General features: G+C 36.0%; 1 protein-coding gene across 2 annotated transcripts in view; it reads right to left on the bottom strand.

Annotated features, from left to right (window-relative positions):
• Positions 1-19,386, bottom strand: part of AFTPH (aftiphilin) — a 69,953-nt gene that overhangs the window by 21,438 nt on the left and 29,129 nt on the right. For both annotated transcript variants that reach the window (XM_018055422.1, XM_018055423.1), the window contains exons 2-5: positions 16,335-18,298; positions 3,871-4,022; positions 1,644-1,770; positions 1,170-1,226 (exon numbers count right to left, since the gene is read on the bottom strand). In XM_018055422.1, the coding sequence (XP_017910911.1) occupies positions 1,170-1,226; positions 1,644-1,770; positions 3,871-4,022; positions 16,335-18,266 (2,268 nt within the window). In that variant the 5' untranslated portion in view covers positions 18,267-18,298. The remainder of the gene's footprint in view (positions 1-1,169; positions 1,227-1,643; positions 1,771-3,870; positions 4,023-16,334; positions 18,299-19,386) is intronic.

The raw sequence follows: 19,386 nt of genomic DNA, 5'->3' as shown, positions 1-19,386 counted from the left end.
CAAACCAACAAAAACAAAACAAAGCAAAATTTCAGTTCAGTAACAATAATTAGAGCTTATTCATAGAGAAGTTTGCAGATTAAAATAAGGTCAAGTTCCACACCAAATTCATTTTCACATGCACATAAAGGGTTTTTATTTTAAATTCCATACCAAGTGTTCCTTAGGGTTTTTTTTTTCTTTCTTAAACACAGTATTTTTCTCCTTATTTTCAAGTTATTGGTGAAAAAAATTTTAAATATTTTTAGTTTAATAGACAGGACATTTTTATCCACCAATAACTCAAAGACATGCCAAAACCCACCAACACATCAAACTTTAAAATGTGATTGAGTCTTGATAAGGTACAGAATGAAAATTCCTCAGTTTTCCTGGACTACCTGGCATATCTGAAAAAACAAAATTTAACATGTTTAAAACATTAATGGAAAAACTAAGGCCCAGTTATGAGTCCTGACTCATTTTCATTTGTTATAATTTGCTGTCTCCAACCTTTTGTATATATCCATGGCTTCAACATTGCATTATTTAAAAATAATCAGAAATGCATTTAAACAAATGACATCTAAGGCTTCAGATACTTCAGTTTCTTCTTTTTAAAAGCAAATTAAAAGAGAGAGACTTCCAAAGGTGAATTTTACAAAAGTTATAAACACTGCTGCTGCTAAGTCGCTTCAGTCGTGTCCAACTCTGTGCGACCCCATAGACGGCAGCCCACCAGGCTCCCCTGTCCCTGGGATTCTCCAGGCAAGAACACTGGAGTGGGTTGCCATTTCCTTCTCCAATGCATGAAAGTGAAAAGTGAAAGTGAAGTCGCTCAGTCGTGTCTGACCCTTAACGACCCCATGGACTGCAGCCCACCAGGCTCCTCCATCCATGGGATTTTCCAGGCAAGAGTACTGGAGTAGGGTGCCATTACCTTCTCCGTTATACTACTATTATAAACACTAGTAGTACTAAAAGTGTCTATAATAAAAAAATACAGAAAAATGTCTTCAGATCAAGACTTGAAGGGATTTATGAGCTCAAAAAAGGATATTATTGTATTTATTCTCTTAATGGTCCCATACCATATCTTAAAATACACTTTCCATGTCATGCTATGTAAGATGATTTTACAGAATAAATGCAACAATAATAAATACGTGCAAAAGCATCATGGTACTTACCAATCCTGCTGCATACATGGGCACTATAACAGGTTGCTTCTTATTGCCCGTGAAGAGCTACATATGTATGTTAGAGAGAAAGAATATGTATTTAGAGAATGATTTGTCATACAATGAAACAGTTTCCGAAATACTCTTGTAATGCTTTATTATATACACTGTGAGTGAAAAACTGAAGAAATTGTTAAATTGCCCTTATGGGGTTATAGTTTTGATCTCCTAGTCCAATTCCTTCATCTCATAGTTAAGCAAAAACACGAAAACATCTTTTTCTAAAGATAAGAAATTTCAGAGAAAAATCTAGATAGATTTACACTTAGAAGTTGGCATATTTAAAATAAATGAACATTTAAACAAACTATCTATTTTTCTGAGAAACTAGTTTGTCATAATTTGTACAGTACAGAGGTGTGAAAGAATTTAAAAACATCCATAAGTTGATTAAAGGATTTTCTAAGGTACTAATAAACTTACAATGTTTCGGGTGTCTATTCCCAGGGAGCATAAAAGTTTCTTGTTGCTATGGGAGCCACCCCACTGATATCTCAAGCCATGTGCATCATGGACGTCCTGTAGTTCGGTCCACACATCCAGCAGTTCCCTGCAAAGGTCACAACACAATGAAGCCACCAACAATGGGTTACTCAGTAGTTTTCACCATGAATTCTACTTTTAAAGTGACTATAAAATATTATACATTCCAATTAATCTTGTGTCTAACATGAGTATATATATACCTATTACCTGAATAAAATCAACAGCCAACATTTAGTCATTAGGAAAGTAACTAAATTAAACTCATCTGAAACAAGCAAAAATTTAGCCTGTATGTTATTCTTATCTAATTTTAAAACAAAAGCATTTAAGAGGAGGATAGAAATCACTGAGCACTTCACCATCTTACTAGAGCTATTTAATGTTTTCTCCTTGAGTCCTGACCCCCACACACACAGTTGCAATTACAGTATACAAAAAATTCTGTATTCTTTTTTCAGACTTTAAGCATTTCCTTATCTACATACATACCTTTTTCAATGGTTTATTATGTCCTATTAGACAGATGTGTCATCATTTATTTAGCCACAATCCTACAGTTTTAATTAAGTTGTTTTTACTGTTGGCTCCAATTGCTAGTCAGGCAAGAATATCTTCCTGTATTTTACAGTGTGTTAGTGCAGAATTTTGTTATTTCCTTAGACTGAACCTCTTGGGTCTAAGAATATGAACTGTCTGTACAGCTAGCATATTTTTAAAAAACATATCTAAATGGTTTCAAGATGGTAAAACATCAATCTTTTTATCTCCTTTTATTCTCAGAAATCACCCCAAAACAAAAGTCAAGAAGCAAAAATAATATTCATCTTAAATGAAATTACGAAATACTGCCTCCAGAGGTGGTGAGTAATGAAATATAAGAGAAACATCTAGGAATAACTTTGAAATTAAAATTAGAAAGTCAATCTAGACCCTCTAACATCTAAAATTTAATAGCAGTTTCGGAAAGAAAACAGAGGCACTGGAGGGAAGGTAGCTGGCATTGTAAGACAACTGCTCAGTGCTGAAGAACAGAAGCTTCCTGATTGAAAGGTTGTGCCTAGTACTCAGTCAGATGAATGAAAAAAGACCCACACCAAGATATTTCACTGTAAAACATCAAAACACCAGCAATGAAAGACTCTAAATTATAAATGTGAAGTGGGGGTAGAATAAAGTAAAATTTTACTTCCTGGGAACCTTTTCTTCACTACCCACCCCCACCTACCCCCCAAGGAGGCTATCAGAGGATGTGCTTCACCAAAACGGGATTTAACTGAAGGGAAGTCCCAAGACAACGTGTGATAGGACGCCTAGACTGATCTATTTCAGATTGGAAGGAACTGGAAGATGGAAGACTCCAGGTAAAAAAATGGATTGGCCAGTTTGATAGGTCTTATCACAAGTAAGATTGTATGAACAGGCTATTCGAGGGTAGGGACAGATTTAGTGAGTTAAAAAAAAGAGGAAATCATTAAATCCAGGAAAAAAGTGTACTATAAAAGAAATAGTGGCTTAGCTGTGAACATTATTTACATGATCATAATAACGAAAATACCAAATAACAATTTAACCAAAAGCTATGACATAAGTGTAATGGGAAGATGAAGGGAGGAAAACAGCAGATGTAAGATCTAAATTCTCATCTATTATACTGCTGCTGCTGCTGCTGCTGCTAAGTCACTTCAGTCGTGTCCGACTCTATGCGACCCCATAGACAGCAGCCCACCAGGCTCCCCTGTCCCTGGGATTCTCCAGGCAAGAACACTGGAGTGGGTTGACATTTCCTTCTCCAATGCATGAAAGTGAAAAGTGAAAGTGAAGTCGCTCGGTTGTGTCCGACTCTTAGCGACCCCATGGACTGCAGCCTACCAGGCTCCTCTGTCCATGGGATTTTCTAGGCAAGAGTACTATCATACTAGGAAATCAAAAAATAATATACAAAAATTTGACTGGATAGAATAGTGCTTTAGAAATTTTTTTTAAAAAACAGCTCAAAAGTGGAGAGGTAGAGAGATTTTTTAATTACATCTTTAGGCACAATATGAATTTTTAAACTTAATGTTTTAGAACCTTAACAGTTTAAGATAACCTTAGATAACCTTATAAATTAGAACAGTCAAACTAACAAATATACAAGTAGACCTAAAAAGTGTCTACTACTTACCCACTTTCAGCTAAGGCCTCTCTTGTTTTTATTGGCAAGGTGCTTGTTTCCAGTAAGTGCTTCAGGGAAGTAACTTCTTCTTCAGTATCAGGGACAAATATGGAAGGAAAACATGCTTCGAAAATTCGCTCCAGGCGGTTTAGTAAAGCTGTCTGCATCAAAACACCACCCCAAAAGTTTATTTTCACTTTCATAATTTTAACAATGTCACAGCTTTATCATTAATATAGACACACCCACACCCACAGACCGATCTTATGTCCACTGCTAAGGGGTGGAGGAACTACTAGACAGATACAGGAAGCACTACGTGAAAGAAGCGTAACTACTCAAATAAAGTCAAGTCACTCAGTTGTGTCAAGACTCTTTGCGACCGCATGGACTGAAGCCTGCCAGGCTCCTCCATCCATGGGATTTTCCAGGCAAGAGTACTGGAGTGGGTTTCCATTTCCTTCTCCAGGGGATCTTCCTGACCCAGGGACTGGACCCAGGTCTACCTGCTTTGTAGACAAACGCTTTACTGTCTGAGCCACCAGGGAAAATAACTACTCATAGAACACTTTTAAATAATTGTGGTGATACACTGGTGACAAATAAATGTAGTTACACATCAAGCATTATGCCTGTCACTTTACAAACATTACCTTACTTAACCGACTACAAAATTCGACAAAGAAGAAATTATTACCCCATTATACAGTGAGAAAGCAATCAAAGTTTGAATTATCTTCCCAAAGCAAAAACAAAACCAAAAAACCCAGACAATATTCATATTCTTTTCACTACACTGGGGTGTTTCTTACTACCACTCATATACTCTCTATTTAGAATAAGACTGGATGCTGGCAAGAAGTGCTATGCTATTATATGATAGTTGAACAGAACCTAAACATGAACATTTGAATTTTGAAAATATTTTTAATTTTTAAAATAAACATTTTTTTACTGAAATACAGTTGATTTATCAGGTCAGTTCAGTTTAGTCGCTCAGTTGTGTCTGACTCTTTGCGACCCCATGAACCGCACAGCACGCCAGGTCTCCCTGTCTATCACCAACTCCCGGAGTCCACCCATACCCATGTCCACTGAGTTGGTGATGCCATCCAACCATCTCATCCTCTGTCCTCCCCTTCTCCTCCTGCCCTCAATCTTTCCCAGCATCAGGGTCTTTTCAAATGAGTCAGCTCTTTGCATCAGGTGGCCAAAGTATTAGAGTTTCAGCTTCAGCATCAGTCCTTCCAATGAACACCCAGGACTGATCTTTAGAATGGACTGGCTGGATCTCCTTGCAGTCCAAGGGACTCTCAAGAGTCTTCTCCAACACCACAGTTCAAAAGCATCAATTCTTCGGCACTCAACTTTCTTTATAGTCCAACTCTCACATCCATACATGACTACTGGAAAAACCAGAGCCTTGACTAGATGGACCTTTGTTGGCAAAGTAATGTCTCTGCTTTTTAATATGTTGTCTAGGTTGGTCATATGTTACCTTCCAAGAGTAAGCTTCTTTTAATTTCATGGCTGCAATCACCATCTGCAGTGATTTTGGAGCCCCCCAGAATAAAGGCAGCCACTGTTTCCCCTGTTTCCATCTATTTGACATGAAGTGATGGGATCGGATGCCATGATCTTAGTTTTCTAAGCTTTAAGCCAACTTTTTCACTCTCCTCTTTCACTTTCATCAAGAGGCTCTTTAGTTCTTCACTTTCTGCCATAAGGGTGGTGTCATCTGCATATCTGAGGTTATTGATATTTCTCCCGGCAATCTTGATTCCAGCTTGTGCTAGTTGATTTATATGTTATGTTAATTTCTTCTGTACAGGAAAGTGACTCAGTTATACATATGTATTATACATATACACACACACACATATACATTCTTTTCCATATTCTTGTCTATTATGGTTTGTCACAGAACATTGAATGTAGTCCCCAGTGCTATATAGTATGACCTTGTGAAAACCTTTCAGAAATATCTCTGTTTCTAATAGAACAAACAAAAGGGGAAAGAATGTCTGTTATGACTAAGAAATTTAACAGCGCATCTGTCATTTTGATGATCTGTGTTATCTTTTAGATATTCCATTTCTCTACTCTTCTATGGTGGGTATATTTGGGGTTTTGAATAGTACACTACCTTTCCTCCAAGCAAAGCTTGCATACTCCCTAGAGTATTTTCTCTGAGAACACTGGCATTTTGGACTATTTTTATTGATTGAAACTTGTATTTAGACTAACTTAGATTTTGGGGGTACTAGTAGGTTTTGTCTACATGTGCAACCTACAAGAACATTTATTCCCACTTTCCTAACTTTATTTCAGATACATGTAAAATATTATCAACTTAGCTCACCTTACTACTTAAAACACCAACCAGGAATACAAAAGGTTAAAGCTTACTGAAAGATTAAATGTACCACTGAAATGCCACCCACTGTACAAGAAAAATGCCACAAAATGATGGTACTTTCTGCCAAGTAACAAAAACAAGTCAATGCTTGATTTCTGTTGTTTAGTGTAGTCAGCAAACAGGAAGATAAAAAACAAAAGGAAAAACTTTCATACACCTATTTTCTAAAGCAAAATCTCTTTTGAAAACTATTATCAGAGCAAAAAACTTAATGTGTAATTAGTCTCAGGGTACTTTTTTGCTATCTCTACAAAAGTTAGTCAAACACCTTCCTTCATTATATTCATGTGTGTGATATGGGAAAAGGTTCTCAGTATCAATTATGAAACCTACAGTAAAGAGTAGACTCAAGATCCCAAGGCTTGTGAAACTTGAGTGCGTCAAGGGGACCCACACTTAGTCGCTTCAACAGAGGGAATGGACAGACATTACTTTTAAAGGGATCAGATAACCATCTAATTGGAAACATAATAAGCACTGGCTCCTCCTGGGCAGGGAAAGTAAACAAAAACTCACACATGGCCAAATTTTATTTCTCTGTAAATTAAAACAGAATCTTCTTGTATCCTCTTTGTTATCCATTTATGGGATAGAAAAAATATATATCTCTCTAGGGATGAAAGAAAGGATTTCAAAGCATATTTAATCATTTGATCAATCATTAAATGTAACTACCAGGTCTTATGTATGAAAGTGTTAGTCATTCAGTCGTGTCTAACTCTTTATGATCCCATGGACTGTCTATGGAAATATCCAGGTAAGAATGTTGGAGTGGGTAGCCATTCCCTTCTCTGGGGATCCTGCTGACCCAGGGATCAAAGCCAGGTCTCCTGCACTGGAGGTAGATTCTTTACCATCTGAGTCACCAGGGTCTTAGGTATACTAGTGAGCAAATCCTCACATCAGTGGGATGTATTGAAGAAACAGAATGTTATTTAAACATAACCACTTTTAAACTTTGCTTTAAACTTCTTCACCAACCTTTTTTCATAAAGAATAAAATTACATGGAAATTTTAAAGGGAAGTTCCATATGACTTTAGGATTAGATATGACAAGTCAATTGCTTCAAATCTTTTTGTTGAATGAGGTAGAGCAGGATTTGGCAGATTTTTTTCTCTGTAGAGCCGGATAGTGAATATATTTTGTATTGCAGGCCACCCATAAACAAATAAGTGTGGGTGTATTGCAATGAAACTTTATTTACTAAAACAGGCAGCAGGACAGATTTGTTTCCTAGGCCATAGTTTGCTGATCCCTGAGGGAGAGCCAAAAATTTAAAATGAAGATTCAAATAACCAGAATCCACTACCTGAAGAGTACCACCCACCATAAGGAGGAACTCTTTAACAGTTCAACAAGAAAGCAGTTAAGAGAATTAACAAAGATTCTGATTAAAATTAAATTTCCTAACATTTTACTTTTTAAAATTAAACTGTATATTAAAGTATAGTTGATTTACAATGTTGTGCCAATCTTACAATAAAGTGACTCAGGTATACACATATATGCATTTTTAAAAATATTCTTTTCCATTATGGTTTATCACAGGATGTTGAGTATAGTTCCCTGTACTATACATTAGGACCTTGTTGTTTATCCATTTTAAATGTAAAAAGTTTGTAAATCTACCAACCCCAAGCTCAACAGTTCATCCCTTTCCCTCCCTCCCTCTTGGCAGCCAGAAGTCTGTTTTCTATGAGTCTGTTTCTGTTTTGTAGACAGGTTCTTTTGTATCATATTCTAGATTCCACATATAAATAATATCATTATTTTTTAATGTATATTGTTTTAACTATCCACAAGACCAGTTTGATGCTAAAAGGGCTACTTCTTGTTCATGGTAATAAACAATGCCAAATTTCATTTACTACTAGTTAATTCCAGTAAGTAAATGGCTGATGTAATTATAATACTTCAGTAGAAGACTGTGGACCCAAGGGGCTGAGACTCAGTTTCAGAGTTTATGAAGGGAAGCTATCAGGGCCTACCTCACAGGGTGAATAATAAATTAGAGGAGTGAATATTTGACACTCAGTGTGTGCTCAAGAAGTGATAGCTTTTATGACTACTGTTGTTATACAGATGACACATACAGACAAAATGGCATGCCAAGGGATAAAATAAATGTCAAAACTAGGTTCAAGTCTCACTAAGGCTATTTCTCTATCACTATTTAACATTCTATATCATGATTAAAATACTTGTCTCAATTTATATCAATTTCTACTATACTGTAATAAGAAATTAAATAATCAAATATTTTGCGTGCTCCCTAAGTTCTTCCTATCAAGTCAGGAGACAAGTACATAAGTAAAAATATCTGTCATTAAGAGCTGCTTATATAAACAGAAACTGTTACTGCTACTTCTTGGGGATTTAAAAAATTGGTGAACATTTTGGTTGACAGTTGGCATTTGTGACTTAAATCTTGATCATATTATGAAATACAAAGAGTGTAAACCACACGTTAGGTGTGTTAAGTACTTTACTTCCCAAGAAGCACAGTAAAGTTCAAAGATGTGATGGAACATAGTCTAAAATAACTTAGTAAGTAGAAGAGGTATAGGAATATAACATTAATGCCAGAAGAAGAGAAACTAACCTACCACAAGAATAGCTTCTCCTGTGATCAGGGAGATAAACTTCTTAAAAAAAAAAAACAAAAACGGATTTTCTGAAACACTGTAATCAGACACTAAATTTTAAAAAACTCACTGCTATTTTGAGCAAGATTGATACTGCTAAAGGTTTCAGGTTTTTGTCTTTAAGATTATGAAATAATTTTAATTATTTTTAAATACATGCATTTTTTTCCCTCAACACTGCCAGCCAAGGTAATTTAATATGTACAACAGCCTTAAAGTCAATAAAGTGAAATATTTTTTAAACTTTGATTTAGACTACTATACATGAGCAAATTATTCATCTAAACTACAATTTAGTTTCTAACAAAGTAAACTGTAAATTTTTACTGAAGAGTCAGTGTTGCACTCCTAATCAACGTGATGGTAACAAAAAAAAGTACACACACATTCAGCATACTAAATATTTAGCTGAGGTTAGGACGTGAGTCTGAGTGAACTCCGGGAGCTGGTGATGGACAGGGAGGCCTGGTGTGCTGCAATTCATGAGGTCCCAACTGAGTGACTGAACTCAACTGATAACAGTAACTAAATAAAAAACTACCCACTCCAGTTACTTGAATTTCAAATACCTTCAACTTCAAAGAGGAAAAATAACCATCAACTCTCTCTTGAATTTAGAATTAGAAAACTGGTGACTGAGCCATGTTTGATATATTGTATCAAATTCCAGCCTGCAAACAGCAGCACATCTGGCCATTAAACCTTTAAAGAAACTTGGGCTCTGACAAATGTGGGGTACTTGCTCTTCCAGGCAAGTACCAGGCTCCCTTTTATTTTCTCTGTTGTGCCCAGTGCTAGGAAGCCAAGGGAGAAAGTCTGCTACTTACAGAGGAGTACACCTGTGCTCAGAAGAATTCCTACTTGTCAAAACTATTCTGAGAAGGGAAACTAGCCAGAAGCAGCAGTTTAATTCTCAAGATAGTCTGACAGATGAGTATACAGGCCAACTAGGGGTATCCTACACAAATTATCATTGCCTATTACATTTTGCTATTCACCAAAACAGTTGGCAACACTGTTTCTTGCACCTTTAAAAGCCATTTTTAAGAAATGCATTTCTGAGATTATTCACTAACAGCTAACATTTATTGAACACTTGTTATGTGCAAGACACTGTGCTAAGCACCTTCACATGTACAATTTCATTTTAACTTTATGAGAGTTTTGAATAAGTCCTATTACTGTTCTCTACATCTCAGGTTCAGGGAAGTAGCTAATGCAAGTCAGTGCTGAACCTGGATCTGAATCTAGGAGGGTGACTCCAGAGCCTTGATTTTTAGGTATCAATAATATATTTCACATCATGGCAAATAGATTGGGGAACAATGGAAACAGTGACAGACTTAATTTTCTTGGGCTCCAAAATCACTGCAGATGGTGACTGCAGCCATGAAATTAAAACACACTTGCTCCTTGGAAGAAAAGCTATGACTGACCTAGACAACATATTAAAAAGCAGAGACATTACTTTAGTGACAAATTCGTATAGTCAAAGCTATGGTATTTCAGTAGTCACCTATGTGACAGTTGGGACTATAAAGAAAGCTGAGTGCCGAAGAATTGATGCTTTTGAAATGTAGTGTCGGAGGAGAGTCTTAAGAGTCCCTTGGACTGCAAGGAGATCAAACCAGTCAATCCTAAAGGAAATGAGTCCTGAATATTCATTGGAAGGACTGATGCTGAAGCTGAAACTCCTGATGCAAAGAACTGACACACTGGAAAAGACCTTGATGCTGGGAAAGATTGAAGGCAGGAGGAGAAGGGGATGACAGAAGACGACATGGTTGGATGGCATCACTGATTTGATGAACATGAGTTTGAAGCAGCTCTGGGAATTGGTGATGGACAGGGAAGCCTGGCGTGCTGCAGTCCATGGGGTCACAAGGAGTCGGACGTGACCGAGCAACTGAACTCTATTATAACCAGGACCAACTTCTGCAGTAGGCAGAGGGCCTGGGGTCCACAATAATTTTAAGGGTTCATGAAAACATTTTAATAGTTAATATTAGCATACTCATTTTTATACCAAGTTATAAAACAGAATTCAAGGGGAAGGGGCTCACAAAAATCATATGTGGTCATGGCTATACTACCTTCCAAAGGTTCACTGGCTTTTATAGGATTTCCCTATCTTTCCCAATTTTCTCATTTCTCATATATATGGTTTCCTATTAGGAAAGATGTATTAGGGTCTTCATTACCTTGAATGTCTCTATATTTTATTTTCTTCAACCCATACAGGATTTCTGGGAAAGCAAAAATGATTACCAAATGTTTTAATTCATCAACGAGGGCAAAGCACTGAGCCTAAATTATACTCACTCCCAGTTCTGTCCTATCTCCATGTCTGGGTTTGGAGGAAGAAAGCCCTTGGATATACAAGCAATCATTTCACTTTATTCACTGATGCAAGTAAGTCATACGATCTAACACAGAGCTTCTCAGTTGATATGGCTCAGTTACAAACAGGTTACAGGTCTTCCAAAAATCCTGAAAGCTATATATGGACATATGGTATTCCCTCTTGTGATGGCTAATTTTAACTTGACAGGGCCAAGAGGTGCCCAGACATTTGGTTAAACATTATTCTAGATATATCTGTGAGGGTGTTGCTGAATGAGATTAACATTTGGATTGGTAGACTAAGTAAAGCAGATTGTCTTCCTTAATATGGATGGCCTTCAATCAACTGAAGACAGTCTGTAGACTGTAGATCATAGGATGTCCATTATCACCTCCATAACTGCATGAGACAATTCCTTATAAAAAACTGGTCAGTATGTCTTTCCATGAATGCATGCATCTATGCATCCAACTTCCTGGTTCTATTTCTCTGGAGAACCTTTGACTAATACATCTCTGTTTTGTATAAATGACTACACTGGGGTATAAAGAGACTGTGTACTGAAACTCTCATTCAAAGTTCCAAAGGAGTGTATAATGCCAGCACTGAAGATCCTAGAATCTGGCTCTTAGGCCAGACAAAAGCACACCTCTTTTAAAGTATCTTGAATTTTTTAGGGTAATTTCTAAAAATTCCTTCAACATATTTCTAGTGAGTTTTCCTTTCTTCCTTACAAACAGTAGTTGATCGTGTCAACAGTTTTAATATTGATAGCATTAGGTCTTGTTCTTAAGTGGAAGTTTAGAAGAAACATAAAATCCACCGGGCAATTTAATCTTCCATTTAAGAGGATATCTTATGCCTTACCATCATTAAATATTAAGTAAGATATCAAGTACAATCTACAATTGTATACTTATCAATCCCTAACTTCAAGCTATATTAAGAAGAGTAACCAATTCCCTCTGCTCTAAAAAGATGGTTTGCTGCTTTTGTACAATTTCTGGAAAAATCTAATAAAGTATTTCTATTTTGGAATTAAAGACCAGAATTTCAAATTTTCTGACGGAAATAAAAGTAATTGCTGTCCAAATACTTCAAGCAAGCAAAGAGCTATAAGGCCTAAAATCTCAATTTCTTTCTTTTCAAATTGAGATGTTATTGACTTATAATATTATGTTTCATATGAATAGTTCAACATATGTATATACTACAAAATGATCACCATAGTCACATATTTTTCTCTTCTTGTGATGAGAACTTTTAAGAACTACTCTCTTAGCAACTTTCAAATACAAAATGCAGTATTACTAACTGATCACCATGCTGTACATTATATCTCTAGGACTGATTTATTTCTAATTGGAAGGTTGTACCTTTTGACTACTTAATTTGTTTTGTTGCTTACTTATGTTTTCAGTCATAAGTTTAAGTGTTCACCAACAGAAAGGAAAACCTGCACAAATCTCAGGCAGGTGATTAAATAAACGAAGGTGAATATGTCATTACACTCAGTAAGAGAATGCTGACTCTGCTAAGCAAACCAATAACTGAATCTCAAAATAACATAAGCCAAAGTATTAGTGATTCTCTTCTTTTTCATTTTTGGGACATTCAATTTTTAAAGCTCTCAAGATAAATCTTCTTCTAATAACATTTTCCCAGTAGTGTTATCAATTAGACGGCTAATAAAAGAAAATGATTCATAGCTTCCTTTTCTATAGCCAATTAATATAAAGAGATTACTTACCCCAATTACCTAAATTCTCAAATAACACCCAGAGCAACATTTTAAAATTTTTACAAAAGCTCAGGGTTTAATGCAGTGTTCATGACATTACTGCCTTTATCATATATCTAGGAAAAAGCATCTTGACTATTTCAATCAAGGTTCCTTTCTAGAACATTAACAGATTACAAAAAATAAAACTGTTAAAACAATACACATAATGGTCTTTTGAAAAAACACTGCTTTCAAAGTAAGGAGATTTTTATTATTGTCATTTTATTTTGTTCAAATCTTAGCCCCAAAAGTGAAAAATAGTTTTGACCTTTTTCCAATTCGTATACTAGAGACATCACTAATTTGCTTTTCTCTACAATTTATAAGAATGTTAACAGAAAAATGAATAAACTGAACTCTGGGTTCTCAGAAAAAAAAAAATTCACTGAGGGGGAAGAATATTTCTCAATAAATGGCCATTATGATTTTTACATCAAGGCCTGAACCCTCTGAGGCTTACTGGAATCACATTTGAGAATTGGGTTGACTAGGAACATTTTAGAAATTTGAGAGTTTTTTCTAGACTCTTCCCTAAGTAACAAATTATTGCAATAAGGTTGCAATAATTGATTGTCTCAATCTAGGGAAGATATTTCATTAAAATGTTAAGATATCCCTTTGGTAGACTGAAAATAGAAAAATACTGAAAATAGGGACCTGGCCAATGTCACATACATAGTGAAAAGTCAAAGAAATTTGAAACAACTACTATACCATTTGTCTGACTTCACAAACAATGAACTGTTCCCTGTGTTTGCTTAATTGGTTAACTGAGCTCTGAATTCTAATAGACTCTCACAACATTCTCTCAAAGTACAATTTGATGGTACTCTGTTCAGGACAGAATCGCTGTATCTTGGTAAGATTCAATCTACAATCAAAGTTTTAAACTTACAATTAAAAAAAAACAACTAATGCTTACATTAATATGTGAGGATTTCTGTGCTGTCCCCCATTACATGGTAGCAGCTAGGATAAAGATTTTAAGATAAATATTAGTAAATCTATCCCTCTCTAAGAGAACTAGATTAATGTGCATTTCAGCAGATTCTGACAAAGGAAGAAACTACAGGTCACAGGCCTCCTTCATGATAGCAGGATAAGGATGAAAGTCACTTTCCATCTCCCCAACTCAATTCCTCTCCAAATTCCTCTTCTAGCCCCACTTTCAGCAGTTTCTCCTTTCCAACATCCATCTCCAAGTTCTGCTCATTTTGCATAACCCATTCAGCAAAAAGAAAAGCTTGAGAATGGAACCAGACAAATCTCAGGAAGTCAATGCATCCTGCTATATCTATATCATTTGTGTTTTATTTTTACAAAACAGAATCATACTACAAGATTCTTATTTTTCAGTGTATTTTTTTCACTCATTAAAAGATTTACTGTCCTTTTATCTTCACAAAAGTCTGCTGCTATAGATATTATCTCCTTTTTACAGACAACTGAGTTCAGAAGTAGTTTGTCCAAAATCATAATGTTATACGGCACTGAGTCAAGATTCGAACTAAGATCTGTAAGATTCCATAAAGCCCATGTACTTTATTTCCTCCTAGTATATCTAGTTATCAAATTACACATAAATAACTTTAATCAGCTCATAGGTTGCAAAAAAATCCTTTTTTAAGTGGTTATACTTTAAAGATTCATTATATAATGATGATGTTTCAAGTTCTAAGGCTATAATTTAAAGACCATCCAATACCAGTGTCAACCTATACTCTAGTAAGATGAAAGTAAACAGGGAAAGGATTAGGTCAAAAACCAATAGTCTTTGCTTTGTGTTATATAATTAATTCACTTTTTGTTTAAAATTGTAAGCTTCTGCCTCAATAATGAATTATTCAACAAGAATAATACACATTAGCCAAACCATGTAATAACTGAATTAGCAAATTAAGCTGTTCAGACACTCAATATCAAATGAAAAGTGATTTGTTGTACACTCCAATGGGTGGTACCATAATTTCTATAACATCTTAATGTATTAGAGCTATCAAAGCAATGATGTATAACCATTTAAATTAACCAGACTTCAGAAATATTTTCAATTGAAAATGGTTTGCTTAGCAAAAGATAACTGAAGAATCAGATTTTGTTGATTCTTATTCTCAGTATCTTTAAAATAGGCTGGTGGACCAAGTTAATACTTGGTAATAATACACGTATCAATAAAAAGCAATGATTTTCAAGGAAATGCTCTATTCTACACTCCTAGGGTTGAGGAAAGGTTAAATGTAGCACAGGGTACAACTCAGGACTGCAGAACAATCTGAATAACATACTGCACCTCTACTTTAGGGGCTACTTCAGGTCAAAATAAACCTTAATGAATCTTCTCTGAAAGTCTGGACCAGAAAAAGATAAAGGACAAGGGCTAAGGGGTAAAAATATTCTCCCTGACAAGGCTAATCCCTAAGAAAGTAAACATAAACATACATTTGCACGAAATTATAAGCAAATAAACAGTCACATTAAGTCAAGGTATGGCTGTTTCTTGTCCTAGGTCTAACCCTCAGTTGTGTCCTACTCTCTGTGACCCCATAGGCACCTCTGTCCATGGGATTTCCCAGGCAAGAATACTGGAGTGGGTTGCCATTCCCTTCTCCAGGGGAATCTTCCCAACCCAGGGATCCAACACTGGTCTCCTGCATTGCAGATAGATTCTTTACCATCTGAGCAACCAGGGAAGCCTTCTTGTTTTAGGTCTAACCCTTAATCTATCTCACAGCCTCACCCCAGGTCTTTTATTAGCTATTAAACTCTGAGGCCCAAATCTGCTTTCTTTAAATCCTTTCTCTAACCTTCAAGTCCCTATAGCCTTCAGCAGACAGGTTTCAAATTCTGCTTGCTCTTGTCTGCAATCAAAATTTGTCCTAGACAAAATTAAGAGATTACTTTCTGAAGCTTAAATCTTAGTTTAACCTTGTAAAATCACTCTTAAGGTAGAAACTGAAGGATTTGCTTGAATAGTTCATTAGCTAATTAATGAATTTTTACATAAGTGGTATTTATACCTACCAAAAAACTAAGTCGATGAATTTCTATAAATATTAAAGAAACAGATAAAGAAAAATCTTACCAAGCATTATTATAGGAATGTCTCTTTAAAGTTAATCAAGTGATTGTGAAACATGTAACTAATCTACAAATCTGGCAAACATTATGTATCATAAAGAGACTCCTTTAACAGGGACCCAATTAAAAAATGCTTTTTGAAAAGCTAAATTAGAGACCTCCACAGCACTGTTATACAAAATAGAGAAAAATCAGTAAATACCTGAACTGAAGTGGTTGTTTCGTGTAAATGACCACCAGCAACTGCTCCTTTGGAAGCTGCTAAGGAGACACTGTGCACTTTGGGGGTTCCTGGAGCATCAATCTTTTCATCTGTCCTATGCGACTGCCAGGCTTCCTTTCGATGATGAGATTCAGTGGCTTGCTGGTCTCCAAAAGCAGCCCAGGAACAGCTATCTTTCTGTCCATCCTCAAAAGCATTCCAATCTACAACCTGGCTAAGACCAGCTGAACTGAAGTCCGCAAAATCATCCGAGTCTTGAAAAGCACTGCAGTCATCTTGAATATCTGGCACAGAATCAAAGTCTCCAAACTCACCTTCTTGCCCAATTTCCAGTTTTGAAATAGGTTCAGTGCCTGTCCCAGTAGGTTTTCTTGCCAAACTGCATCCCTCTGATAAACTACCAGAAGTCTGTTTTAGGTCTGACTCAGAAAATACAATTTCCTCTTGGCAAGAGACAGTATTTGATTCCCCGAATTCTCCAAAGTCATCACCTGGTTCACTCAAATGTGGAAAGTGCTCTGAGGACTCTTCAAAAGTGACATCACTCATTGAATCTTGTGTACCAGCAGTAACAAAAGGTGGAGTTGTGCCACTGGCTGTGCCAAAGTCACCAAAATCATCCTCAATGGTATCGTTGCAAGTCACAAAGTCATTACTACTATCATCATTTTTTACACTCACAGAATCATCCAAAACATTTTCTTCTGTAGGATCAAAGCTGAGGCTCTGGGAGTCAGTAAACCCTCTAATTTCTTCTTTGGAAGAACCAACTTCGTCATCTGCATCCAAAGTTTTAGTAGAAACTATGCACAGGTCAGCACATTTAGAAGTGAATAAATCAAGATTTTCCTCAGCTTTACATTGTTCTCTCCTACTGGCTTCTGAATTTTCAGCTGGGTCTGCCAAACTCCAAGCCTCTGACTGAACCCTTGAATTGAAAAATTCATCTTGTTGCAATGTGGGAAGGCCTTGCTTTCCCCTGCTGAAACCCCTGTCACTTGCTATGCTTATTTCTGAAACACAAACCTGATCCTTTCTAGCAGTGTCTCCTTTATCATCAAAGCTTCTATCCAAAGAAACTTCTTTTATAGAATTGAGTTCATTGACTCTGTTAATTTTATTGTTTTCCTGAATGGTTAGTGCTTCATCATTTAAAACTGCACATCCTATTTCTTCTAGTTGTATCCTTTCTTTTCTGGAAAATGTGGCAAAATCTGCAAATTCCTCAGCGGGACTAGGTGCATAGTCTAAATTATACTCAGTACTATGAGTGCTAACAGGCTTTCGTCCTTTTGAATCAGCTACAGCGTCCAGATCATCTGTTCCCTGAGGATTTACAGTTTCCAACACTGCAAACCCATTTGTTAGAATCTCCAGACAAGGAGGCTTTTCACCATTGCAGCTCTCTAACTGCTTGTTCTGATGAACAACATTCAGATCAGTTCTAAAATCTCCTGGAGAGAAACTTTCAGGTGTTCCAACATTCTGTCTCTGCTCCACTTCTTTATTTAAATCTCGTGGACTTTCTATGCCATCAATGGAAGTATCTAAAGTTTTAGATGAAATTATTTCTTTGCTGGTGGTAGAAAGTAAAACATCAGACTGTCCTTTCACAGGAGAAGAAAGTTCAGCAGTGATGTCCTTATCGTTACTATTTTTAATGGACTTAAAGCTTGTAAGGCTATCTACATTTTCTGAGAAATCATGAATTGGCATAAAATGGTTTGAAGGTACAAACTCTTCCTTGGGACGAGTGTAATCTGGTGTATCAAAATCAACAAACCCTACACCAGAAGGGCTAACTTCAGAAAACCCACCAAATTCCCCAAATTCATCGTCATCATCATCCTCAGCTCCATTGTCTAGTGGTGGTGGGGATGAAGAGTACATTCGAATGATGTCTGGCTCCATCGTTCAATTGCTTTCAAATACTTAATTTACACCTGGGAAAAAAAAAGATTTTTTTTTAGGGAACAGATTACATATAACAAAGTCATTCAGAATTCTCTCAAAGAAACTTCAAAACAGTGTAAATTTACAGTGCTCTGCTTTTTATTTTTAAACTATTTTTCTGTAAAGCAATTATCCTTCAATTAAAAATTAAATAATTTAAAAAAAACTAAAAAAAAAAACCAATTATTTTTATCTTAGGTAAGATTACACAGCTATAATATAATGGCAAAAGAAACCAAAACAAAACACCTTTTACAGTGTATGTTTCCAAGGGCATTGATAGCACATTACTGAATCTGAGGATTCCATAAAATTTCAAATAAACACTTACAAAAGTACATCTATAAGATTCTCTCTTGGGGCACTTGCTTGTTCTCTTAGACTCTCCTTCTAGTTCACTGGGGACTCAGGACTTGCCTTGTGGATTTGTAGGAGTTCTTTATAAATAAAATGAAAATGCTGTCTTTAATAATGGCTGCATATATTTTCTTCAATTTGCTTTTCAATGTTTATTTCTGACTCAAGTTAACTTTTTCTGGTTTTATTTTTTCAGAGAAGCTTTAGGTTCACAATAGAAGTGAGCAGAAGATATAGAAACTTCCCATACGGATCCTACTTGCATTAATTTGCATAGTCTCCATTATGAACATCTTCTACCGAAGTGCTGTGTTTGTTACTACTGATGAACCTACACTGACACATCATTACCCAAAGTCCATAGTTCTTATTAGGGTTCATTCTTGGTGCTAGCATTCTGAGTTTGGACAACTGCATAAAGACATGCACCCACCATTACAGTATGACACAGGGTAGTTTCACTGTCCCCCAAATACTGCATTCCACCTACTCTATTCATCTGTCCCTCTCCCCTACCCTGGCAAGCACTGATTTTCTTACTGTCTCCATAGTTCTGCTTTTTCTAGAATGTTATGCAATTAGAATTACAGAGTATACAGCCTGTATATACTGTATGATTGGCTTCTTCCACCTAGTAATATGTATTGAAGGTTCTTCCTCCATGTCTTTTCATGGCTTGAAAACTTATTTTCTTAAACTATTGAATGGTATTTCATTACCT

Source organism: Capra hircus, chromosome 11, assembly GCF_001704415.2.
Source record: "Capra hircus breed San Clemente chromosome 11, ASM170441v1, whole genome shotgun sequence".
NCBI lineage: Eukaryota > Metazoa > Chordata > Mammalia > Artiodactyla > Bovidae > Capra > Capra hircus.
Note: the sequence above shows the minus strand (reverse complement) of the source record. Positions and strands in the feature narration are given on the sequence as shown.